The sequence below is a fragment of the Capronia coronata genome (assembly GCF_000585585.1).
Source record: "Capronia coronata CBS 617.96 chromosome Unknown acBCG-supercont1.1, whole genome shotgun sequence".
NCBI lineage: Eukaryota > Fungi > Ascomycota > Eurotiomycetes > Chaetothyriales > Herpotrichiellaceae > Capronia > Capronia coronata.
In genome coordinates, this window is record NW_006912893.1 from 2,108,464 (window position 1) to 2,132,988 (window position 24,525).

The 24,525-nt window shown below is 53.6% G+C and overlaps 14 protein-coding genes across 14 annotated transcripts; 8 read left to right on the forward strand and 6 right to left on the reverse strand.

Moving 5' to 3' along the window:
* Positions 1–80: 80 nt before the first annotated feature.
* A1O1_00734 (solute carrier family 25, member 46) lies at positions 81–1,158 on the forward strand (the record flags this gene model as incomplete). The annotated part of the gene is made up of 2 exons (XM_007721651.1): positions 81–203; positions 379–1,158. The coding sequence occupies 2 exons, from the start codon at positions 81–83 to the stop codon at positions 1,156–1,158; spliced, it is 903 nt and encodes a 300-aa protein (XP_007719841.1).
* Positions 1,159–1,502: 344 nt separating this feature from the next.
* Positions 1,503–2,247, reverse strand: A1O1_00735 (NADH-ubiquinone oxidoreductase 23 kDa subunit, mitochondrial; the record flags this gene model as incomplete). Its single annotated transcript, XM_007721652.1, has 2 exons — positions 1,503–1,899; positions 1,958–2,247. The coding sequence occupies 2 exons, from the start codon at positions 2,245–2,247 to the stop codon at positions 1,503–1,505; spliced, it is 687 nt and encodes a 228-aa protein (XP_007719842.1).
* Positions 2,248–2,617: 370 nt separating this feature from the next.
* On the forward strand, positions 2,618–3,192 carry A1O1_00736 (NADH dehydrogenase (ubiquinone) 1 alpha/beta subcomplex 1; the record flags this gene model as incomplete). Its single annotated transcript, XM_007721653.1, has 3 exons — positions 2,618–2,842; positions 2,968–3,097; positions 3,146–3,192. 3 exons carry the CDS (start codon positions 2,618–2,620, stop codon positions 3,190–3,192), a joined length of 402 nt encoding a protein of 133 aa, XP_007719843.1.
* Positions 3,193–3,444: 252 nt separating this feature from the next.
* On the reverse strand, positions 3,445–4,887 carry A1O1_00737 (uncharacterized protein; the record flags this gene model as incomplete). The annotated part of the gene is made up of 1 exon (XM_007721654.1): positions 3,445–4,887. One exon carries the CDS (start codon positions 4,885–4,887, stop codon positions 3,445–3,447), a length of 1,443 nt encoding a protein of 480 aa, XP_007719844.1.
* Positions 4,888–5,542: 655 nt separating this feature from the next.
* Positions 5,543–6,868, forward strand: A1O1_00738 (isovaleryl-CoA dehydrogenase; the record flags this gene model as incomplete). The annotated part of the gene is made up of 1 exon (XM_007721655.1): positions 5,543–6,868. One exon carries the CDS (start codon positions 5,543–5,545, stop codon positions 6,866–6,868), a length of 1,326 nt encoding a protein of 441 aa, XP_007719845.1.
* Positions 6,869–7,910: 1,042 nt separating this feature from the next.
* On the forward strand, positions 7,911–8,516 carry A1O1_00739 (uncharacterized protein; the record flags this gene model as incomplete). Its single annotated transcript, XM_007721656.1, has 1 exon — positions 7,911–8,516. The coding sequence occupies one exon, from the start codon at positions 7,911–7,913 to the stop codon at positions 8,514–8,516; it is 606 nt and encodes a 201-aa protein (XP_007719846.1).
* A 972-nt stretch (positions 8,517–9,488) lies between these two features.
* On the reverse strand, positions 9,489–10,892 carry A1O1_00740 (DnaJ like subfamily C member 2; the record flags this gene model as incomplete). Its single annotated transcript, XM_007721657.1, has 2 exons — positions 9,489–10,541; positions 10,599–10,892. 2 exons carry the CDS (start codon positions 10,890–10,892, stop codon positions 9,489–9,491), a joined length of 1,347 nt encoding a protein of 448 aa, XP_007719847.1.
* Positions 10,893–11,375: 483 nt separating this feature from the next.
* A1O1_00741 (uncharacterized protein) lies at positions 11,376–11,760 on the forward strand (the record flags this gene model as incomplete). The annotated part of the gene is made up of 2 exons (XM_007721658.1): positions 11,376–11,610; positions 11,666–11,760. 2 exons carry the CDS (start codon positions 11,376–11,378, stop codon positions 11,758–11,760), a joined length of 330 nt encoding a protein of 109 aa, XP_007719848.1.
* Positions 11,761–11,919: 159 nt separating this feature from the next.
* On the reverse strand, positions 11,920–13,050 carry A1O1_00742 (pre-mRNA-splicing factor slt11; the record flags this gene model as incomplete). Its single annotated transcript, XM_007721659.1, has 1 exon — positions 11,920–13,050. The coding sequence occupies one exon, from the start codon at positions 13,048–13,050 to the stop codon at positions 11,920–11,922; it is 1,131 nt and encodes a 376-aa protein (XP_007719849.1).
* An 856-nt stretch (positions 13,051–13,906) lies between these two features.
* A1O1_00743 (sterol 24-C-methyltransferase) lies at positions 13,907–15,115 on the forward strand (the record flags this gene model as incomplete). Its single annotated transcript, XM_007721660.1, has 2 exons — positions 13,907–14,163; positions 14,215–15,115. The coding sequence occupies 2 exons, from the start codon at positions 13,907–13,909 to the stop codon at positions 15,113–15,115; spliced, it is 1,158 nt and encodes a 385-aa protein (XP_007719850.1).
* Positions 15,116–16,230: 1,115 nt separating this feature from the next.
* On the forward strand, positions 16,231–17,841 carry A1O1_00744 (uncharacterized protein; the record flags this gene model as incomplete). Its single annotated transcript, XM_007721661.1, has 1 exon — positions 16,231–17,841. The coding sequence occupies one exon, from the start codon at positions 16,231–16,233 to the stop codon at positions 17,839–17,841; it is 1,611 nt and encodes a 536-aa protein (XP_007719851.1).
* A 785-nt stretch (positions 17,842–18,626) lies between these two features.
* Positions 18,627–19,778, reverse strand: A1O1_00745 (uncharacterized protein; the record flags this gene model as incomplete). The annotated part of the gene is made up of 1 exon (XM_007721662.1): positions 18,627–19,778. One exon carries the CDS (start codon positions 19,776–19,778, stop codon positions 18,627–18,629), a length of 1,152 nt encoding a protein of 383 aa, XP_007719852.1.
* A 1,435-nt stretch (positions 19,779–21,213) lies between these two features.
* Positions 21,214–22,499, forward strand: A1O1_00746 (uncharacterized protein; the record flags this gene model as incomplete). Its single annotated transcript, XM_007721663.1, has 4 exons — positions 21,214–21,480; positions 21,533–21,779; positions 21,851–22,344; positions 22,449–22,499. 4 exons carry the CDS (start codon positions 21,214–21,216, stop codon positions 22,497–22,499), a joined length of 1,059 nt encoding a protein of 352 aa, XP_007719853.1.
* A 560-nt stretch (positions 22,500–23,059) lies between these two features.
* Positions 23,060–24,421, reverse strand: A1O1_00747 (small subunit ribosomal protein S2; the record flags this gene model as incomplete). Its single annotated transcript, XM_007721664.1, has 2 exons — positions 23,060–24,336; positions 24,391–24,421. 2 exons carry the CDS (start codon positions 24,419–24,421, stop codon positions 23,060–23,062), a joined length of 1,308 nt encoding a protein of 435 aa, XP_007719854.1.
* Between the last annotated feature and the right edge of the window lie 104 nt (positions 24,422–24,525).

The following is a 24,525-nucleotide window of genomic DNA, read 5'->3' on the forward strand; positions in this document are numbered from 1 at the left end:
GCCTAACGAGTAATGAGCTGAGGCCTGTAAAGCGTCCAGTCGAGTCGAGGTGAAAATAGCTGTGCGCAGCTCTATAAAAAATGGGCGACAGCGTCGAGGTGATTGAGGCGGACGTGGCTAACGGCGGCAATTGGGCCAGAACCGCGAAGGATTTGTTCGCAGGCGCTGCTGGAGGTGTGGCGCAAGTTTTACTAGGTAAGTCGGTCCTGTATATTGTCAGGGTTTCAGTGTGAACAGACCTCGTGTTGAATTTGCAGCGGTGCGGCACCGTTACATGTTCACCAGTCCATTGGGAATCGAACAAAGGCTGACTCATGCATAGGCCAACCGTTCGGTAAGCGATGAGATGTCCTCTGGCCAGACATCAAGCTCATGCAGTCAGATATCGTCAAAGTACGCCTCCAGACATCCTCAAAGTATCCCAGCGCCGTCTCATGCGCAAGTTCCATCCTTCAAAATGAAGGACCCCTAGCATTCTACAAGGGGACGCTCACTCCACTGATCGGAATTGGAGCATGTGTGTCTGTTCAGTTCGGGGCGTTCCACTATGCCCGTCGTGCATTTGAGGAGCGGAACCTCAAGGCCAACCCAGCAGGTCCGGCTCAGTTATCGTACGGCCAATATTATCTGGCTGGCGCTTTTGCAGGTCTTACGAACTCTGTCCTGTCGGGCCCTATCGAACACGTCAGAATCCGGCTGCAGACGCAACCCCATGGCGCGGACCGGCTGTACAATGGACCGGTCGATTGTGTTAAGAAACTCTCCGCCCATGAAGGTGTGCTCCGGGGTCTTTATCGGGGTCAGGCCGTCACACTGTGGCGTGAAGCTCAAGCATACGGTGTCTGGTTTCTGTCCTTTGAGTATCTCATGGCGCTAGACATGAAACGAAACAATGTCAAGCGATCTGATATCTCGTCATACAAGGTCGCATTCTATGGCGGATTGGCAGGTGAGGCACTATGGATCGCCAGTTATCCGTTTGATGTGGTCAAGAGCAAAATGCAAAGCGACGGCTTCGGAAAGGACCAGACATACAAAACCATGCGAGACTGCTTTTCCCAGACGTGGAAGGCTGAAGGCTGGAGGGGTTTCTGGAGAGGTATCGGCCCAACCATGTTCAGGGCCATGCCTGTCAGTGCAGGGACATTTGCTGTGTAAGTGATGCATCGTGTTCCTTGGACAGGACGTGCAGTTACTAATCTGGCTTTAGGGTTGAATTGACTATGCGTGCCCTAGGCTAGAGCAGCATACAGTGAGCAATCATATTGTACATCTCTTGCGGTCTATCGCAATCAACTTGTGAAGGGAGCATGGAGAGCGATTAGCCCACGTTGTCTGAGAGCGACTCGTCTGGCCGAGGAACCTTTTCAACACATAATTGCAATTGATACCTGCTAATGCCATTTACACATCCGCTGCTTGCGAAGTTTTTGGCTTCTCCGGGCCATGTCATGATATGATCTGCAGATGGATAGGTGTAGAGTCCCCCATTCAGGGCAATTTCACCGGTATGGAGCATCTGCCCTTGCGATCGCGGCCAGCTCAGGCTCCCACTTGTCACCGTTGGATAATAACTTCTCCTTGTTATACAAGAGCTCTTCGCGATACTCCGTCGCATATTCTGCATTTGGCGTCTCGACAATGGCATCCACCGGGCAGCTCTCCTGGCAAAGGCCGCAATAAATGCACTTGGTCATATCGATATCGTAGCGAGTGGTCCTCCTCGATCCGTCTTCTCGTTCTTCGGCCTCGATTGTGATGGCAAGAGCTGGGCAAATAGCTTCACAGAGCTTGCAAGCGATACATCGCTCTTCGCCCGAAGGATATCTCCTCAGGGCGTGCTCGCCTCGGAATCGTGGGGAAACGGGGCCTTTTTCGAAGGGATAGTAGATTGTATACCTGTATCATCACATCAGCATGCCGCCTGGTCGAAATGTTCCCAACATATAAGACGTACGGTGCTCTGAAGAATTGCTCCAGCACGACATACATGCCGCGGAACATTTCAGTAAGAAGAAAATAGTTGCTTGCTTTGTCCATCACGTTCTCGTGCTCGTCGAAGCGTTTCGGTCGAGGTAAGCGGAACCCCTGTGGAGGAGGACCTGCCGGCAGGGCATTCCGAGGCTTTGAGGTGTGGAATTGAGCTGTGGCGCGCAAGAAAGGCGATCGTTCGAGTTGCCGCGATACCGCAGAAGCTGTTAATGGTCTGGCGACCAACCGCGACGCTGGACGAAGAGACGACGCCATCGCCTTTGAGTCGCTGACTGATTTTGACAATGAGTGGCGAGCACACAGAGAAGGCGAAGGGTGATTGAGTGCCAGTGACAGTTCAAGTTGGAGATGCTGGTCTTGTATTGCACTGGCAGTGCATGAGAGAATCAAGTCGTCAGTGCAATTGATACGCACTTGATTGGTCGGGCGAGTCACGTGCAGCCCCAAGCTTCGAAGGACACAGCTTTGAGGCGTCTTTCGTCTTTCGTCTTCGTCTCCATTCAATCAGCATCTAATTCAACACCCGGTTTGACATCAGAATTTCCCAAACCACCTCATCCCTACACCCACCGCAAACCTCTATCGCGACTCACCACCTCTCTCCTCGTCTCCGCTAGTCGTCAAAATGTTCCGTGTGGGTGCCGTCAGGGCGCTCTACGCTGTTACAAGGGCCCAAGTCCCCCGGCAATTACCTGCCTTCCGATCTCGAATCTCTTCGTCTCTTCTCCAGTCATCCCGAGTCGCGCCGTCCCTTGTCGTGTCTGGCATCCGATCTTATTCCGCGCCTGGTGGTCTGTCGAAAGAGGAGGTGCAAGGCCGGATAATGGATTTGTTGAAGAACTTTGACAAGGTGCGCAGGAGCCATGTTGACGTTCGCAACTTTTATACTAACGATTGAGCAGGTGTCCGACCCATCGAAGGTACTTGAGTTCACAAAATCCGAATTACTTCTGCGTTCTGACACCCGAGATCTAGATCACCGGCACCTCACATTTCCACAACGATCTTGGATTGGACAGCTTGGATACCGTGGAGGTCGTCATGGCCATCGAGGAAGAGTTCAGCATTGAGATCCCAGACAAGGAGGCTGATGCCATCCACAGCGGTATGAGAGTCTCAAAGGTTTATCCGGACAGTATCTAACAAGGCGCAGTTGACCAAGCCGTGGCATACATCACCTCCCAACCGGATGCCCATTGAGAGGAGAGTACTTTGTCGAGGATTGTAGACGTGGGTCAAGAGCAGAATCAACATTGTACAGTTTCCGGACCCGCGGAAATGGATCGCAATTGTACTATCATAACCCAGTATTAGATCTACCAGATCTCCACGATGGTTTTTGGTCACAACTGCGTCGGGTCTGCTTTGCCGGTCTGCCCTCATGTTTCATTGGTCGTTCTTCTCTTTCATATTCCAATCGTCTAACAACCAGCATACAATACACTTCAGACGTCAGACGACGCCAGCTGTTCTCATTTCAGCAATTTGCGCAGGTCCATACCCAAGATCTGCCAGGACCCCGTCGGTATGTTCGCCCAGCAGTGGTGGCTTTATCCGGACATCCATGGCAAGCCCATCGAATTTGACCGCAGGACCGATCAGCTTCAACACGCCATCCCTCGCAGCTTCGAAATCATTGATGTCCATGACCATCTCTCTGGCGGTCGCTTGCGGGTGCTCCAACGCGTCGACGACATCGTTAATGGCTCCATACGGCAGGCCACTCCCTTCCAGGACTTTCAACCACTGATCCATTGGTTTCTCACGAAACCTCTTCTCCAGAATGCCATTGATCTCGTCCCTGTTCTCCACTCTTCCATCGTTGGTGCTGAACCGTGAATCATCCCATAATCCCTCGACATCCAACCGCGCACAAAGCCCCTTCCATTGCCGATTATTATTGGCAGCCACAAAGAGCATCTTCTGATCCTTGGTCTCGAAGGCTCCATAAGGCACGAGATTTGGATGTCCCAAACCCAATCGCTTCCCTCTCCTTCTCCTCTGGGGCCCTTGGTCAAGGTCGAGATTCAAAGCCGCCAGGCCGACATTAATCAACAAGCTCAAACTGCTCTCGAACAAGCTGGCATCGATTTTACATCCCAACCCCGTCTTCTGTCTCAGATTCAACGCCGCCAGAATCGCTCCGTGAGTATACAAGCCGGTGCAGAGATCCGCGATTGCGACACCCGGCTTGGTCGGCCCTCCCTTCTCATCGCCCGTGATATGCAACAACCCAGCCTCGGCGAGCGCGATGGCATCGTATCCGGCACGATCGCGACTCGGCCCTGTGGCCCCGTACCCGCTAACACTGGCGTAGATAAGCCCCCGATCATTTCCGCTCTTCAAGGCGTCGTACCCGAGACCCAACTCGTCCATTTTGCCGGGCAGGAAGTTGTTGACGACCACGTCGCTCCGGCTGGCTAGTGCCTTGACGACCTCAACCCCTTTCCGAGTCTTCAGGTCTACCGTGACGGACCGTTTGTTGCGGTTCACGGCGGCAAAGTACAGCGACATGAGGTTGTGTTCGGGTCGCCATTTCTGCTGGGTCTCGCCGTGCGTGCGCCATTGGCGCGTCTCGTCCCCAACCAGGGGTTGCTCGACTTTGATCACGTCGGCGCCGTAGTCGGCCAGGATCTGTGTGCAGAAGGGGCCGGCTAGGACGCGTGACAGGTCCAGCACTTTCAGACCACTGAGTGGAAGGTCACTGGAGCTGGAGCTGGAGCGGGAGCGGTTGGTTTCTGTACTTGAAGTGGCTACGAGTGATTGAGAACGGCGTGGTGTTTGAGGGACTGAGCGCCGTGATAGAGGTGGTGGTGATAAAGCTGATGGTGTTGAACTTCGAAGTATAGACTGAACAATCGCATCACATCTGACGTGCAGACTTGGGCGTGTCATTTCTGTCGTTGCAGAGCTTCAATCAATCGTGGACGGTTGATGTATTGTAGGCCGTTTCCTAAAGGCGTCGGCTCAACATTCTGGTTCTGATGCTCTTTCGTCCCTTCAGGTTTCTACCGACTGTGGATGGACTCTATACTACTAGTACTCTTAGTATTTCATGGTCGGGCCTTTGGTGTGCTTCTCCGAGCTTCAGACTTAGTACGGTTGTATCACAGCAATCTGCTCATCTTCAACCCCGATGCTTAGAGTCTTCTAAACAGTTGGAGATGAAGACCCCGTGGTATCAAGTCCCTTATTGGAGACTTGTCAAGAGAAGCCGAACGGCCGACGACCGACGAGGCTGCGTGCGGGGGGGAACATGATGTCTCACATGGGATAGGATGTATGACCGCCAAATACCCGGGAAGCCTTGAGAGCAGGCATTCCGAGGGCTTGGTGATGACAGTCGAAGTACTTGAATAAGTCCTTATCTTTGGAATGGTTCCAATATAGTCGACGGAGCCCGTCTTTCGTCTGCGAGGTGGGACAGGACCATATGTTACTTTGGGCACTTACTCAAAGATCTACCGCTCCATGAGGGTCAGGAAGTGACCGACGGAGGATTGAATGAGGATCCAATATCTGAGACCCTGACTCGTCCTCCTGATTCAGGATGACATCGAGAAAGCTCGCAGAGAGCCTAGCAGGTCTGCTAGCACGGCGAACAAGGTCGAAGCCCAGCACGGCGTTTCGTGTCCACCAACCAACATCAGCATCATCATTTTCGAGCACTCGGTCCGCTCCAGCTCGCGGCACAGAGTTCCTACAGTTGCACGACCCGGACCTGACCGAGTCGCAACGTACCGTACGTGAAGCAATTGGCAAAGTCTGCGCCAAATTCGACGACACCTACTGGCTCCAAGCGGACGAGGAGCACCGCTTCCCCAGTGAATTCCACCGAGCCTTAGCCCAAGACGGCTGGCTGGGCATCTGCATGCCAGCGGCATACGGCGGGAGCGAGCTCGGCATCGCCGAAGCCGCAGTCATGGTGCAGACGATTGCAGAGAGCGGCGCTGCCTACGCGGGAGCGAGTGCGGTGCATATGAACATCTTCGGGCTCGAACCTGTGCGCAAGTTCGGGACCGAGGAGCAGAAACGGCGAATGCTGGTGCCGCTGATCGCAGGTCGAGAGCGGGCATGCTTTGGCGTCACGGAGCCCAACACCGGCCTGGACACTCTCAGGCTACAGTCCCGCGCGGTCCGGGATGGCGACCATTATGTGCTGAGCGGGCAGAAGATCTGGATCTCGACGGCGCAAGTGGCCGAGAAGATCTTGATTCTCGCGCGCACCACCCCACTCGAAGAAGTCAAGAAACCCAGCCAGGGGCTGAGCCTGTTCTATACCGATCTCGATCGGACACAGGTGCATGTCACGGAGATCCCCAAGATGGGCCGCGCAGCCGTGGACTCCAACACGCTGTTCTTTGATGGCTGGAGAGTCCCGAAAGAAGACTTGATCGGTGATGAGAACAACGGGTTCAAAATGATCATGCATGGCATGAATGCTGAGAGAATCCTGATCGCCGCTGAAGCACTGGGGATCGGCTTTGCTGCGTTGCGACGTGCGGTGTTGTACGCTGGAGAACGAAAAGTCTTTGGACGTCCTATCGGCCAGAACCAGGCGGTTCAGCATCCCCTGGCTGACAGCTGGATGCAGCTTGAAGCGGCGAGGCTGGTCATCTACCAAGCTGCCCGAATGTACGATGCCGGGCACGAGACCGGAGAGTATGCCAATGCCGCCAAGTATCTGGCTGCCGAAGCTGCTTTCCAGGCATGCGAAAGAGCCGTCATGATCCACGGTGGCATGGGATATGCAAAGGAATATCATGTCGAGAGATATTTTCGGGAAATCATGATTCCGAGGATCGCGCCAGTCAGTCGCGAAATGATCCGCAACTATATTGGTGAAAGAGTGCTGGGGTTGCCTAGGTCATACTAAGTATTGACCACATGGGATCGTGGTCTTGCTAGTGTTAGTAACCCACAAAGCCGTGGTGAAACGAGCCGAGGAGCAGAAACTGCTGGAAAGAACACTGCAACTAGCAAGGAGAGATGGGGAAACCGATGGCAGTCTTCATGAATGTGAAAACATAACAGTCACTCAGCCAGAAATTGCCCTGGCTGCTTTAGTGGTAAGCAAGAAGGACGTCGTGCTGTGTCCAGAGAGGGAATCTCCATCCGGAGTGGTGCTAGTTTGGCGACGAGGTTCCCTATAAAGCGATGTTGAGTAATGCGGGAATACGCCCGACAAGGACCTACAGAGAAGAAGAGAGACGAAAGGAGACATGTTGGTGGTTGAAGGCTCCAGAGAGAAGGGCTTCGATGCAGTGAGGTTGAGAGAGGATGATGGTATGATATGATTGGTTGGTGCACAGCCTCACTCAGCCTTGCGTAAAGCCCCTACTGCGCCTCGCTGCGCCACATCGAGTCCTCACCCCCTGTCTACTACTACTACTACTACTACTACTCTGTACCTCCTGATCACCTCACGAACACCTCTACAACTGCTCATCGCCTCCTCTCTTAAATTCCTGACCAATTCCCCGCTCGATATCCCTCTTCTCCAATGCTATGTCAGTATTTGGGCTCGGTCAGACCAATCGCGAACCCTTCTCGACGTTTTTCAGCTCGTATATCGCATGGCCGTCCCCCCGCTAGGCTGGAAGAACGTATCATGAATGGCTGAAAGATGAGAACGCCTCGACGGCCACGCGGCGATAGTCGTACAGGCGAACCCCAGGCGCCTCTCACCCCGGCCAGACCCTGTATACATTGTTTGCCTCCATACCCCCAGATGAGAGGATGAGTATATATATATATATTTCATCGTGAACCCTAATCAATTGTCCTCCATCGATATCCCAATCATCCCATACTATCCTGTCAGCAGCTCATCTACTTGTGACTTATCAAATCCACAACACCTGTCTGCCCTCTTTGCTGTTATTCTTCTCCCATCAAACCAGACAATTCACACAAAGATGTCAGGCCCATACCAACACAACACTTACTCCCAAGACTATCATAACCAACTTGAACATCAAAACTACAACCAGTCCAGCTACTACCCTGCCGAGGGCTACGCTCAATCTTACCACCACCAGCAACAACAACAACAACAACAACAACAACAACAACAATACTACCAACCCGACACTCGGGCTCAGCCAGACCAATATTCTCACAGTCCGCAGTACTCTTATCAAAACGGCAACACTGCCTCCTCCCCCTACTACTACGGCACCGGCACTGCTCAACAGCATGGACCTGGAGCTGCACCTGGGTCTGAAACCGATCGTGGTCTGTTAGGCGCAGTGGGCGGCGGCGCTGCTGGAGCCTGGGGCGGTCACAAAGCCGGCCATGGCGTGCTGGGAGCTTTGGGCGGTGCCATCCTGGGCTCCCTGACGGAAGACTATGCGAAGAAACACGGCAAACGCAACAAGCCGTCGAAGCCGTCCAAACGCCATAACGGCAAACCTTACTATGGCAGATCGACAAGCCCTGGCTTGTACAGTAACTCGACAACGTCCACGGCACAGGGTGGGCTGGGGGGCATGGCGAGCAGTTTCTTCAATCAGAAGAGATAGATCTTAACTTGGGACGGGGATCGGGGATCTATCTCGGATGGCAACCTTGAGGACGCGGCTTTGGGAGTGCGTTTGCTGGGATTTTACGGTCTACTTCTTGGACCATGCCTTGGGTTTGCAACAACCGATGGATGATATGGTTGGGAAATAGAAGGCGTATATGGTAAATGCCCGTTTGTTGGCTGGTCGGCGTTATTGATGTGGATTCATGAGCCCGGTGGCGTTATACCAATTCACAAATAGAGCTCGGGTGGTTTCTCATGGGGAACTCTGGTGAGAGATAGTGGTGAAGAATGATCGTATCTGTCTAACACGAGCCCTGACCATGTACAATAGGTACTATATAAGTCCTGTTCAGAAGAAAACATTTCCAAGGGGTTCATTCTTTTTTGACGCTGTAAGCGATGCTCCTGGGACAGCATCGTTGTCTATACATAATAGATGAGCATGCTGTGAGTATAATCATTCCTCATCGATAACATCGTGGACTTTGCCACCTTAGTTGCCTTGAGATGCCGCATCTTCCCAAGCCCACATCACCATCGACATATTTCGTGTAAAATACCGCTTGAGCAATGTCATTTGACATGTCGTCCGATCCCTTCTCGCGCCTGTATCAGCGAGGAAATATGGATTCGAGGTACGATTCTGTTCTGTCCGTGTGACCCATATAACACCCATGCCCTTGCCGCCGATGCCGGCCGAGGCAGAGAACCCCGTATGGCTCATCAGATCCTTTCAAAAGTAACCGAGTTCAGGCCTAGATGGTCAATGAGATTCTTCGTATGGTACTGACAAGAGTATGGCATGAAACTCAAATTTCGATGGTAACCGTAGGTTAGGTGGGAAGTGAGAAAATCTTGTCATTGCGTCCGTTGTAGCCGAAGCGAGCTCGGTCATCGAAGACTCGTCGGTCCTATTCACCAGATTGATTCGCAAGGTCTAGCTGTACTGTTTGAGGCTGTTGTTGATTCATTTCAGAATCTTCAAGTCGCTCTCCTTCAGCTTACCGGCACCGACCAGTCCGCCAGTGGCCTCGCTGAAGACCTCCTTGACCTTTCCAGCATCTTTGCCAGCGACGTTAAGCTTCGACACCAGATCCGCCAACTGGTCAGCATCAACACTGCCGAGAAGCTTGTCAACATCATTAAGCACATCGTCAATTTGTCTGGGACTGGCATCGCCACCTTCGGCAAAGTAGTTGACATCTTTGACGCTGCCTTTGACGACTCGCTTGTTCTTCTTGACGGCGTTCTTCGCAGCCTCTTTGGCTTTCTTGCTCTGCTCCTTCTCGGCCTTCGCCTTCTCCTCATCCTCCTTCTTCTTCCGCTCAGCTTCCTCCTGAGCCTTGGCCTTCTCCTCGGCCTCACGCTTCGCAGCGGCCTCTTTCTCCAGTCGACGTTTGTTCTTGTCGGCATTGGCCTGTTGGCGGAACTTCTTGATTCGTTCGTCGTAGCTCAAGCAATCGTCCACCAATTTCCGCAGTCGGGCGATATCCTCGCTCTTGCGCTTGCGGCGCGCATTGGCGTTCTTCTTCTCAATGTGGCGCTTGTGGTCACGACCTTCATTGTCATCCGGAACATCCTCGTCGAGGTATTCAAACGTACGCCAGGAGTCGAAGTTGTACCAGAAGTCGTAGAACTGCTCGACCTCCTCTTTCGTGCTGTTCTCGTCGCCTAGCTTTGGTACCGGTGTCCGCTTGCTGAAACGGGCCTCGCTCTCAAACACGGCGTTCCATTTCTTGTAGAAGGCACTGGGCTTCTGCATCTCTTTCTTTGACGGAGGTGGAACATCCGCAGCCTCGTCGACGGAGTCGAATTGGCGGCGCTTGACCGGGTCCATAAGAATCTCGTTGGCACGCTGGATACACTTGAAGAAAGAGTCGTTCTCGTCATCTTGGCCGGCGGCTGCCTTCTTGTCCGGGTGGTGCTTGAGCACCTTCTTTCGGTATGCTCGTTTGATCTGCTCTTCGGTCGCTTTGTACCGGTATTTCGAGAGACCGAGGACTGCATAATGATCTTGTCCCTGTATAAGCTGTTAGAGCATGGATCCAACATAGGAGGTTCCGCAGCTGAAACTCACCTTCCAGTCTTTGGCATCTCGAGCGAGCATCATAGGGTCCTCAGGCTCGCTGATCTCGCCATCATCCTCGTCTTCCGACTTCTTGACCTTGGACAAAGCCTGGATGCGGTCATCTTCAGAGAAAGTACGGCCGTGGCGCTTGCGGCGGGCATAGGCAAGAAACTGAGCACCGAATGGTTCGATCTTGCGCATCACAGGTGGTGAGAGCTTCCCCAAGGCTCGGAAGTTGGGGGTTGCATCGCTGTCGCCCTTCCAGTCCGCAGACGGAGGGGGAATGGTTTCGACTTGGGCCATGTTTATCTTGCGAGGAGAGAGAATGTGACCGGGACCCTCAAGACTCTTTTAGCAACCGTACTATGGTAGAAGAAACCCCTTGCAATTGAATAGATGGTCAGATATAATGGGGGAAAAATTAATTTCTTAGGATGTCGGATCGGAAAAACTCACCTTCCGTATCCCACTTGGTCACTGCTGGAATTTCGTCCAACTGCAGTGGTTGGTTCAGTAGTAGCTGTTAGCAGACTTGCCTCGGTTAACCTTCCTTACGCTGCCGGAACTCATCCATTGTCTAGATGTTTGAGTGGAAGTGATGGTGGATGTCAGCGGGCTGGATCAAAACCAAGAACTGAAGAAATGTGCTGGCTGTCCTAATCAATTAAGTTGCAAATGAAAAAGATCACGAAGTAAGACCACCATTCAAACCAGGCCAAGCGACCTGCGCAATCTCCGCGATCCTTCTGCACCACTACCAGCGCAAGAACAATTCCAAGCAAGACAATGGCGCTGGCGGCATACAGACATCTCCTACGAGCCACGCGCATCGCATTCCACGGCGACGACCATCTCCTACATGCTGCCAGAATTCAAGCACGCTCTGGCTTCGAAAAGCTCAGCTCAATAGATCCGTCATCAGAAGAGGCGCAGAAGGGGATTGAACATGCTGAGGGTGTAGCATCAATATTGAGGCACAATATCGTGCAGGGCAAGCACGTGGAGGGCTCTGATGTACTACGTATGAATCTTTCGGACAGCGCCCAAATCAAATCACTTTACTTACGGGAGCACAGGGTTAAACTTACACGAAGACATCGAACGAGGCGACAACGACACGGTGAAACATCCCCTCGGCAAGGGAGGTGTGGTCAAGGTTGCAGGTGTATGAACAGAATAAAAGGACTGTATTCATTCGGTCTTGTGATCTGAAACTCAACGATACCCAGCGGCTGCTTTTCATACCGTATCACACCGGCAGCATGCCTTCCATGACGCCATGCTCAAAATGTACAAAACCCATTTCATGACCATTTTGATCAATCTCAATCTAATCTCCAGCCAGACTGGCATATGTAACCTCGCTCTGACCCGGTGGAGGCGCAACTGTGATTGCTGTACTCTTATCTCCTCCGTCTGTCTCTTCTCGTTGGCCTTGAGCGTCGCCAGCAGTTATGGCTCGACCGCCGGACTGCGCCTGCTTGACGGCTGCCGCGGTCTGTCTTCCTTCTCGGGCCCATTCCATTCTCTGTTCCCGATCAGTGTTATCGAGTGGTTTCGGTTTGCCCCATCTGACCCTTAAAGGACAGCCTTGAATGACAGCTTTCCCTTGGCAGTGCGCGGCGGCCGCCTCAGCTCCTTCTCTCGTTGCATAATTGATAAACGCACAATGAGCTCGGTGTGAGCAGACGATCGAACGGATCTGACCGAAGGGGGTAAAGAAGGTGCGAATGGCATGCTCGGGCAGATCATCCTCGACACCAGTAACGAACAGCGATGTGATCTTGGGATCAGCCGGTGGCAAGTAGTCTTCGGGTTGCGGAGGTCGTACGGCACTTGCGACTGTTCTCGCACCACCAGGTCCGGATCGAGCGCCTCGTGTTGCATTTCCTGCTTTTCGAGTATCGGACGTTCGTATCGGTCCTGGTCCATATCCGCTTTGTTTCTGCTCGGCTGGCTTGTCCGAGCCTTCTGCTCCCAAGCGTCTTTGCTTTTTGTAGTAGGGTTCACTGTTGGCCAGTCTCCTCAGTAGATCTCGTGCCTTCTCATCCGTCTTTTCATATGCCTCCACTGCGCCTCGGCCCTCCTCAAGTTCCTTTTCGTGCTCTTGGGCGTAATATTCGCGGTTGATGGTCGACCGTGGACCAGGCGCCACCATTTTCAGCGCTGCATCACGGACAGTGATTGGTAGTCCGAAAGAAAGATCAAGCATGCAGCATTGGCAACAGTTTTTTAACCTTGCGCAGGTTAGGCATATATTGGTTCGCTTCGTCCTTGCAGTCCGGTCGGCTTTCCACCGGAAGACGGTGAACGGTCTGGTGCAGATCTTGCATTCGGCCCCGTAGTCCTCCTTCAACATCTGAACGTAGGGGTTATCGGGCAGGCAATTCTCGCAGCTGGAAGGGAAGTCGGTGGTTTCCCAACCCGATCGGTTGAGGTCTTGTTTGATTTGTGGCGGCATGGTGGGGTGGACGATGGATGTGCAATATCGAGAGAGCAATGGGGGTGGAAAGCGGTGTAGACTCGAGTAAAGAGATGGATAGAAACCGCGTCACGGTGGAAGGCAATCGATCTTGCCTGACAAATTGAGACGATGACAAAAAGGAATAAGATGGTCAGCCTTGTCAAGTTCTACTTTTTGCCAACCGACGTCAAACGGCGGGAGGCAGGAAAAGATGTGGTCACGTGAAATACATGACTCGTATCTAATCACGTGTAATGACTAGCTGAGTCAAGATACAGACACGCAGCTCGGCGCTCTCGGGCAGAGGAGAATGTTGAAGGAGTGGAGCCCCAACCAACTTCTGTTGGTTGGTACAGATTCGGTACCTTACACTGGTAGACTTAACTACCTACTAGATAGTCCTGGCCACTAGCACCGCAGCGTGGCAATTCGCCAAATGTCAGATCCAACGAGATTCGAGATGGAGAACTTGAACTTGAAAGCCCCTGCCAAGATACCTTCAAGCTTTCCCGCGATTGGCTCTGACCAAAACTTGACTCTGCGAACCCTCCACCATTCGCTGGTCGGTGAATTGCATTGGAAGCTGTGGAAGCCCATCTCCCGAGTGTCGCCATTATTTTTTGGGAGCCGGCTAGCATCAATTCTACAGTACTGCTCCGTAGATACAACCCCTTCTAAACTTCATCCTGCCCGCCCAAACTGTCCCTATCGTCCCTGCATACTATCTGCGCTGTCTCTCAACCCTTCTTCTTCGTGTTGGTAGCTTCAAGGTCTTCAATAGTATTTCAAGACTCCTCCTTGACTCCTGCTCTGCTTGCGCCTCCAAGTTTCTCTACATCCCTTGGTCTTCAACATGGCCCCGTCTGCACTGACTCCGATTGCAAGCCTCGAAGCAGAGGACCATGCCCGTGATGCGGCCTTCAACAAAGCCCTCCATGGCAAATCAGCACAAGCAAAAGGTGGCTTGTCAGCCTTACGCAAGAAGGATCAGGCTGCTCAGAAACTTGCTGTGGACGAATACTTCAAGCACTGGGATAACAAGGCCGCCGCCAACGAGACGGAAGCAGATCGTAAGGCGCGAAGGGATGAATACGCCACGTTGACCCGACAGTAAGTTTGGGTTGCTCTCAGACTGCCCTGAAACCACTGACTCGTAATTAGCTACTACAATCTGGCCACCGACCTTTACGAGTATGGATGGGGCACTTCCTTCCATTTCTGTCGTTTCGCCATTGGTGAATCCTTCCACAAGGCCATTGCCCGGCACGAACACTACCTGGCACTGAAAATGAACATGCAAGAGAACTCTCGGGTCTTGGACGTCGGATGTGGTGTCGGTGGACCAGCCCGGGAAATGATCCGTTTTACAGGCGCCAACGTGGTGGGATTGAACAACAACGACTATCAGATCGAACGATCGATGCGTTATGCTCAAAAGGAGGGCCTGGCAGACAAGTGGAGCGCCGTCAAGGGCGACTTCATGCAGATGTCGTTCCCGGACAACAGCTTTGACGCCGTCTACGCCATCGAGGCGACGGTGCATGCGCCCAGTCTCCAGGGTGTGTATGAGCAGATCTTCCGTGTGCTGAAGCCTGGAGGTGTCTTTGGTGTGTACGAGTGGCTCATGACCGACAACTACGACAACGACAACCCACACCACCGGGAGATCCGACTTGGAATCGAACAGGGCGACGGCATTTCGAACATGGTCACGGTTTCGGAAGGATTGGCTGCCATCAAGGCAGCTGGGTTCGAGCTCGAGCACCACGAGGATCTCGCGGAGCGACCGGATCCGATTCCTTGGTACTACCCACTGGCGGGAGACTTCCGATATATGGGCAGTGTGTTTGATCTGTTCACCATCGGGCGGATGACTTGGTGGGGACGAGGGCTGGTGCACAAGTTCATTGGACTGGGAGAGAAGTTGAGGATGATGCCTCAAGGTACGCAGAAGACTGCGGACAGTTTGGCACTTGCCGCCGACTGTCTTGTGGCGGGAGGAAAGGAAAAGCTCTTCACCCCGATGTACTTGATTGTCGCCCGAAAGCCCGCCACATCTTGAGCAGGGCAGAGTTTGGGTCAACAGCGAATGGCGTTTGCAAGGGAAGCGGTCAGATACTGTCTAATGCTCTCAGAGGTGCACATGTGGTTGCTAGTAGACGTTTCTGGGCGGTTGATGTTTCTGTAATATACAACGTGACTGCCCAAGGAGGCCTGTAGCAATGGAGAAAAAGGTACTGCATTGGAGAGGTTCTTTTTTCTAGGAGAAAGTATCGCCGTATTTTGAAGCCTTGACATTATATACCCCCGAAGTGTAACCGCCATGGCATCTTCTGGTGGAGGCATGCGCATGCCTCGCCTCGATCAATCATGTATGGAACGATTGCCATTTGATAGTCGGCTGGTAGGACAGAGGCGTGAGGTCGAACAAGACCCCGACCGGAGAGTGACCGTACGACCCTGGTAGGATTGCGTGTACCCAGAGCGTTGCACACGTTGCCCGCAGGGAGCTCTGAAGTGCGCCAAATTAGGCAAGTATTGGAGGCTCGGCGTCGCTGCCAGGGATTCCAAGACGCTTGCTGTACAGAGTAAATTGATATAGACCACAATAGCAGCACAATAATGGGAAGTTCTAGCTGGACTCCTCGCTTGCTTACTGCGGAACCTGTGGAACAGCTGCCAGTGCAGTGCTTACAACTACTAGGTACGGTAGTACTATGTCGATGCCTCAGCCACACTGGTAGGTAATAGGCTGTTTGCTGCCTGATCGGTTAAGAATCAATAGTATTTTTAGGTGAGCAGCCGTCCAGTAATAGGCGTTGCCGCCACAGCAACGATGCCAGTGCCTGCGCCCCCGCGCCACTACTAGTACTACCTAACAGAGTACCTACTATGGAGGACAGCCAGTACCAGGCTTTAGTTTACTTCAGGTTGGACATGGCGCCCCCTAGCCTCCTAAGCCACCTAAGCCCTAGCCCCCTGTGGCCCCTGTGGCCCCTGTGGCCCCTATCTGCGAGGCACTGTCATAGCATGAAACCCGAACTGTACTGGATTTAATACGACCCCCTCTCCGCCGCAGCCTCGTCCTCACTTTTCCACATGCTCCTCCTGGGTGTTGTCTCCTCCGTCCTCTTGTCTGCGCTTACCCCAGTGTGCCAGCAAAGCAGCTTTTAAACCATGGGCGAGCTCATCGGTGCTGTCATCGGCGCCGCATGGTTGCTCGCATCCATCAGTCCCGTCATTGCGACTCCAGGCCCTGGCACTGTGGGCTTCAACTTCGAGAAGCGCCGAGTGAGTGCGCACGAGTACCCCCGTCTCTCTCGGCGTCAAAGCAAGACCGTTTCTGCCGCTTTAGACAATGAGATTCTGCTCTACTTGATCAACGTGACAGTTGGAACGCCTGGTCAGCCTTTCTCGCTCCAGCTGGACACCGGCTCTTCGGACATTTGGTTCCCGGCCGTCAACGCAGACATCTGCGAGCAAGACATACAGAATTGTGCCCTCGGTACCTACGACTACACCAAGTCTTCCACCTACGCCGATCCTAATCTTCCGGAGTTCCAAATTCAATATGTCGACGGCTCTCAGGTCGCCGGCGCGTACATCTCTGATGTCCTGAACATCGGCGACACCAAGCTCACGAATATGACCATGGCTGCTGCCCTGACCGCCAACACGAGGGGACTTGGTATAATGGGTATTGGCTTTGAGTTGGGAGAGGCGGGCTTCCTGATGGACGGACTACAATATCCAAATGTCATCGGTGTATTGAAGAACGAGGGTCACATAAACACCTGGGCTTATTCCCTGTGGTTGGATGACCTGGAGGCCAACACCGGCAACATCCTCTTCGGTGGCGTCGACACAAGCAAGTACCACGGCGATCTGGTTTCCCTGCCGATCCAGCTCGATTCTCAGACCGGCACCATCAGTTCCATGACCGTGGCATGGACGGGGTTGACTGTCACCGGCGGCGGGCAGACCTCGAACCTCTCTCCGTCCACACCACAGGCAGCAATTCTCGATTCCGGAACGACGTATCTCCTCCTCCCCGACGAGATTGCCAACAACGTTTTCAACGGCGTGGGAGTGCTGACGGATCCGTCATACGGCAACGTCGTGCCCTGTTCCCTGGCCGACGACGACCTGACTTTCTCTTTCCAATTCGGTGGCCAGAGCGGGCCCATTGTCAATGTCAGCCTGTCGGAATTTGTGACTCCTCTATTGACCACCGATAGGTCGCAACCCACCTTCCGCAACGGAGATGCAGCATGCGCCTTTGCCATAGAGGCAGCAGGCGACAACCCCATCCTGTTCGGTGACGCATTTCTCCGGAGCGCATACGTTGTCTATGATCTGGAAAACCAGGAAATTGGCATCGCCCAGACCGACTTCAATGCCGGCAAGTCGAACATCCAAGCATTCCAGGAGAGCAGCGGCATTCCAAACGTTGTCTCTACCGCGACCGTGGCGAGCGTCGTGCAGACCTTTACTGGCGTCCCGCGGGTCACAGAAGCCTCGGCGACGGTCACCGGCGAGATCGGCCCGGCATCTAGTAGATCTGCTACTTTCAACCTCACACCGACCAGTGGGTCGAGTAGTGGCAGCAGCAGCAGCAGCGGTGGTAGCGGTGGTGGCAGCAGTGAGACCGGAGGAAGCAGCTCTAGTAGCAGTTCATCCGCAGCCAATGCCAACCTTCGCGCCTCGCCGGTCGAGGCGGCCAGCATTGTCGCTGGATGTGCTGTGGCTGTTGGCTTCTTGTTTGGTGGAAGTTTGATGTTGCTGTAACATCATCAAGGAGCAATTGCGAAAGCCCAATATCCGCATGACGACCTACGGCACTTTACCCTACGATTCTTGGACATGATTGCATTGCGCGGCTGTCGATAAACACAAATTTTTGTGAATACGAACGAAACCCCTTTGTGTGTACCATAAATAGTATACCTGACTTGCTTTTTCATGTAAGCCACTGCGTACTCTGCGTTCTTCACGCAAGAGATGGTTACTTACTCCTTTGCTGTCTCTCCGTCTGCCTCCAAAAGCAACAAGAGCGAGAAAAGCAGGGGTAAAGGGACGATTCATTTCCAGCTCCAACATTTGAAAGCGATCGAGATACCTACTCGCACCCAACCTTCCCGATCATGATGTCCTATCGTGTACATTCAGTCGCATGTTTCCCCTCCCCTGGCCGCTGCGTGCTCGTGATGGCATGTATTTACTAGGAGTATCCCTTGCCCTGATACTTGTCCCAGTCCTTTTACGTCTGATGAGGCGATTTATGAGATTGATGGTCTGTCCCTTGTTGCCCCGTGTTTTTCGATCATCGCTTTCTTGTTCATACTCGAGTTCCCTTCCCTCTCCGTCCGTTCCTTTCCATTTCTCGGAAAATTCCCAGGTGGAAATGCTCAGTCTGATGAGGTTCGAATCTAGAATCCCCACCTCTGCTTGCACCGTTGCTGCGCCCTTAGTCTTGGATCATACTGAGCGGCCAGTGTGGAGGTGCAGAGGTCCTGAACAAATCGCAGTGCACCATCGATGCACTGGCGTGTCGAATCCAGCGACAGTGCCTGTCATTCATGGACTGTTTCGAGAGGCGAGTGCGGGAACGGGGAACTCCCCTCTCCATTGGAGCTTTCTGTGGACAGCCACGGGCGAAGCCTTACGCTCCCGGCCATAACGTTGCCATCGTCCGCCGTGGCTTCTATACCCACCTGATTATCCTCAGGGACACGAAGACCCAACAAGCGCTCGGCGTTTTTGTACGCAATGTCGAGGAAATCCTGCTCGTTGATCATGCCGCTTTCGCGCAGCTGGGCCATAAACGCCAGACCTTCCTCGTTGCTGCAGAAAGGGTAGTCGACGCTGTACAGCACCTTGTCGGCACAGCACATGTGGATCAGGCAGGCCATAGGCGCGAGGCTGAACATGCCGCTGGTCGTCACGTAGATGTTGTGGTGCCAGACTTGCATCAGGTGTCGCCGCGGGCGCGCCGACGCCGGCCACGTCCGCTGGATCAGCCTGTGCATTCGGTCCAGCCCGTACGGGAGCAGTTCGCCCATGTGGCCCAACAGGACCTTCAGGTGCGGATGCTCGTCGAACAGCTTGGACGCGAACAGTCGCAACACCCCTAGTGCCACCTCCGTGTGCCAGTTGAAGCCGTGGTTCTCGAGAAACGCCGTCACCTGCGGTGCATAGTTGCCCTGGAACGGTGATGTTTCGCTGGGCGGATGTGGCGGCGCATGCAGATATACGGGGACGTCCAGGCGTTCGTGGGCCGCAAATATCGGCCAGAAGTCGGGGTCGTCGTAGAACCGGCCGTCGACGCTGTTGTCGATCAGCGACCCGACGAAGTTGAGCTCCGTCACGCACCGCTCGAGTTCCTGGGCCGCGTCTTCAGGGTAGAGGGTCGGCAGCATGGCAAAGGCGGCGAACCGGTTAGGCGACGGTGATGATTTGATCGCCTCGTGTAGCTCATCGTTGGCTGCGCGGCAGACTTCAGGGGGAATGGGGATTGCGTTTGGCCGGTGAGATATCACTTGGATGCTCACGCGTCCTGAGTCCATCGACTGAAGGCGTACAGGTCCAACCTCGCGTAGGGCCTTCATGACCTTTTTGTGCGATGGTGGCAGCGCCTGTCCCTTGCCTTGTTTCTCGTAATAGTCTACCACGGCGTGGGAAACGAAATGCTCCTCGAGCGTGATCAGCGGGATTGTATCGGGCATTTTGGGCGCTTCTGTCGAATGCCAGGCTCGGAATGCAGGAACAAATGCTGCCCTATTCCTTGCCTCTACTCAAATGATGAGACTGTCCGATTGCGTGGCTGCTGGGTCCGGATGGGCGGAACCGGATGAACAGCGGCTGGGTCAGGTTGTCGTGGTCGTTAGATACATGAAGTTGTCCAGACTGAGATCTCCCATGAAGTCATGGATATTGATGATGGCTGGGAAACCTTCCGCACAGTATCTCCGAGCGTGCCTAGGTTTTGCTGGGAAGGTATGGACAAGTAGTAGTGCCAGTATGTGGTAGTATGTGCTAGCAACGTCAGCCGTTTCTTTAGCCCTTCCCCGAACCGGAGGGGTCGAAATGGATGAGCAGAGAAGATGGGGTTTGTTGGATGTCAATTAGACCAATGGAACGGGCCAGCAGCAGGTGACGCCACGCCAACCGTTATAATTGAGTTGCGGAGGTGGCGATGGGACATGATGCATCCCAAAAGTGGTGTGATTTGAGCGAGCCGCTATCTGGCATCTGGTAGTAGTGATGGCCCGAGTGATTGGGGCGGAACAGAGAGGGTGTTTTGCGTATGAATCTTCACCTATAGTATCTGCTGAGGATGATCTTGCCATGCCGTAGAGCAACGTTATACTGTGTACTTACTCACTTACCTGCCCAGGTACCTTTGATGGTCCAGGAGGGAAGGTGAGCTTGTGCTTATAGATGATGGCTCTTCGCATCACCTTGTCGTGCTCTTGCCAGTGATGAGCTGATTGACAACAATGATATACGAGCCCCCTGGCTGTTATGTATACAGAGATGTGTAGTGTGGTACATCGAGGTTGACACAAAGCTACATCTGTCTCTTGTCCCCCTTTCCGCCCTGTCACGGGTGTGGGAGTCACGGAACATTCAAGATGCTCTCCTTAACAGGGGCTTGGCATCTGTGGTCACGTGCCTAAGGGGCTGACATGCTCTTTGCAATTGAGAGATAGTAGGGCTAGTCATCGATTAGCACCACTACTAGTAGCTGATAACCATGAACATACTAATTAGATACCACTAATAAAAGTACCACCGTGACCGCCAGGAGAGAGACAGAGACACAGATGCGTATACGTGGTGTCCTTGGGCGTTCACCTTCCATGCGCCCATCCTCTTGTTGTATCCAAGTCTATAGTAGCCCAGAGACACATTTCGTCTTTCGCAACTTGTCGTTCATTATTCAATCATTCCTGTTGCTGGCTAGGCAATAGTGAACCCCTATCGATCCAACACCGCCAAAGCACCCACTGCATCCTCAGCACTCTCCGCCCGGTCTACTGCACGCACGCGTGTCAGCAAAATCCCGAGCACAAGATACCAGCGACATTTCTCCGCGACGTGCAATCCTTCCCCGCCCATTTGTCCCAATAGTCAGTCTGAGGAGACTTCACCACCTTGATGGCCTCTCAAGGAGGCCTCACGCGCAGGCGTGGAGCTGGCGGAGTTACCTCACCGACCGGAGACGAGGAATCGTCGAGCCGCGTCACATCACCTGCACCGAAACCCTTTAACGATCGCTCCCCTGAGACCGCGTACGAGAACGGCGAAAATGGTCACAAGATTGCTTACGACCCGAGAGACATCAGCGAGAACCAGGAGCGGAGTAAACAACCAAAGCTGACGCTGATGGAAGAAATCTTATTGCTTGGACTGAAGGACAAACAGGTAGAACAAGCAAAATGCTCATGTCCACGTGGTACTAAACAATTGCTACCAGGGCTACCTGTCATTCTGGAATGACAATATATCATACGCCCTGCGAGGGTGCATCGTGATCGAACTGGCTTTCAGAGGCCGCATCGCCATGCAAAACGACCCGGCCCGTAGACGGTTTCCCCTTGCCGACCGCATCATCGAAGTAATAGACGACACATTGACGGGAGAGGTCTTACTGGACGAAGCATTGAAGATGATGAAGTCGAGCGAGAAGATGAGTGTCAGCTCATGGATCGACCTGATGAGTGGTGAGCCTCAAGCCGTCAATTCGTGCGCAGACACGATCTCTCCTGGCCGCAGACTAATCCCAGGTACTCAGGGGAAACGTGGAATCTGATGAAGATCGGCTACCAACTGAAACAAGTCCGGGAACGACTCGCCAAAGGACTCGTGGACAAGGGCATCCTCCGCACCGAGAAGCGCAACTTCCTCCTCTTCGATATGGCCACCCACCCGGTCGTAGACTCCGGTGCCAAAGACGAGATTCGCAAACGTGTCCGCAGTATTTGCTCCAGCCGCACTGTTGTCCTCCCCCCGTCACAATTCCTCCCTGCCGAACTCGACTTCAGAATGCTTCGAACCATCAGCATGGTATGTGCAGCCTATGCCGCCAATGTGCTCGAGAACGCTCTGGTGACCATGAGTCACGAGGCGAGAGAGCGCGCGTTTGCGCAAGTGGACGAACTGCTTGCCGAGTACAGTCAATGGCCTTTTGCCCGGAGGGCGGGCGGAGGACAGGGCATTGGAGCAAACATCGGCCAAGTCATTGCCGACGAGGTGGAAAAGAATAAGGATAAGGAATTGCAACTTGAGGTGAGTTATTTTGCCCCAATCTCCGTGTTGTGCTCAGCGTGGATCCATGGAAGTCCAACAGCAGTAAGACAAGCGTCAATACTAACCCCAAGTGCACACTACAGGTCGTCGCGGCATGTTTGAGCGTATTCACCAGACTGGATTCTTTACTATGAGAGGGGTCTCACCCATTGTCGAATGTCGAAACAAGGACCAGGGAATCACGTACGCTATGTTACGCAAAATGAGTGACACTCTACCTGGCTCAGAAGGCACGAAAGAAACCCTCTTCTCCTCCACATTTTCAAGCACTGTACTGCAATGCCGAATCCTACCAGGCACGGAATTCTTTGAGCGGGAATCACAGTCACAGCCTTGTCGAGAGGCTGCTTATTCAGGGACCAAACTCCCAGGGAATTGTACAACCTGTTTGTCTCCACTGGCTTCGTTGTCAGTTGGCCGCTCCCATGGCAGTCAAGAGCACATTAGGTCCAACAAACATACCCAAGCAAAAGCCTCAGAAGGGAAGACAGCAGATTACATAGTCCACCGTTCCCCTGTCGTGGTCGTTGCGTCTATGCCAATGGATGCGAACGGCCAATGACCCACTGCAGGGCAACGAAGTGTAGGTACCTCCAGAATGCATTGGTATCTAGATCTCCCTAACCTACATATTTGTACAAGCCGCACTACTAGAAGATCAAGATTCTGTTTTTGCTCGTCCCACATCACATTTTCAGTCCCGTTCACTGGCTTTGCCCGGCTCCTGCACATCCAAGGCTGCAATCGTCTCGATGGCCTGCAACGTCTCATGAACATGGTGGGTCGGGTACGTGGCGCTGCCGCGCATGGCTTCCAGCTGGCGCAGTCTCTGGCCCTCCTTGCCCGCCTGACCAAGCACTCCGCCAATGAGGGCCGCGGAGCGCAGCGAGTCGTCGTTTGCTGGGATCGGATACGTGACCCAGGCCGGGTTGGCATCTGTATCGATGATTCCGATTGTCGGCACGTTGAATATGCCACATTCGTGCAGACACACCTGGTTCTCCAGCGGGTTCAGACAGACCACCAGGTCGGGCCGCATCACGGTGTGGTTGCCCGCTGTAAAGGCGTTGCGGTACTGCTTGATCTCTCGGTCGTGGATGTCGACCACTTTCACGCCGCAGCCGCCTAGAATCTGTTGTCCGTTGGTCAAGGATCCAGGCACCCAGCGGTGGAAGATATGATAGCCGCCCGCCAGCTTTGCCGTGTTGACTACGATCTCCTCCTGGCCTTTGCGGGTTGCAACGAACAAGATGATCCCGCCGCGTCGCGCCACTTCTTGCACCACCTTCGCCGCGCGCTTGAGGTACGCGTGTGTAACTTCGAGCGAAATGATGTGGATCCCGTCTCGTACGCCGAAGATGTAGCTGCTGTTCAACGGGTTCCATAGCGAGGTTGCGTGGCCCAGGTGGGTTTGATTGGCCAGCAACATCGGCAGAGTTAACTCAGATGCTTTCGGCGGCTTGTGTAGAAGGGTGGTAGGGTCGTATGTCTGGGAGAGGTGGGTGCCTCGCCGTCGCTCCTGCTGCACATGTCTCCGGTAGCGGTTCAGTTCTTTCAGGTTATCGAATGGAAGCGGATCGGCTGGCGCCGGTGGTGAAGTCGATGGTGTTGATGACGGAGAAGAAGCAGCTTGAGATGTGGTTGGTGTCGGTGCCTTCGAGGGGTTTTTTGCGTCGAACTCGAACTCGTCCAGCGACATTATTCGAGCCGTTGTGTGGGCTTGGACGTCTGCTCGGAGGGCATGGATGGAATTCTCCTGTGCTTCCAACTCCTTGGCTATGGACCTTGTTGCAGCGGTCGGCGGGTGAGGAAGAGTGTCGAGGATGCTGGATGGCTCGTCTGGATGTCCTGGGATGCCGGGTTTGGGTTTAGGATCTCGTTCTGATTGCCGGAGCATGGGGTTGTCGACATTTCTGCTCGATACGTAGCCGCGATCGAGACGCCGCGATGACCGGGCGAGTACTGTGCGCCCTGGAAGCTGTTAGCTGGAAGAAACTGTAGGATTACTGACGTTGTCTCTCATACCGTGCCGGGCGCAGAACTGTCTGACTATCATTGTTGCTGGCAACTAGCTGACTGGAGCGGTGCAGCATTGAGATCTTCTCTCTACAAGTTCGTTCAGACGTCGGAGTAGGACTGCTACCCATTGCTACTAGCACT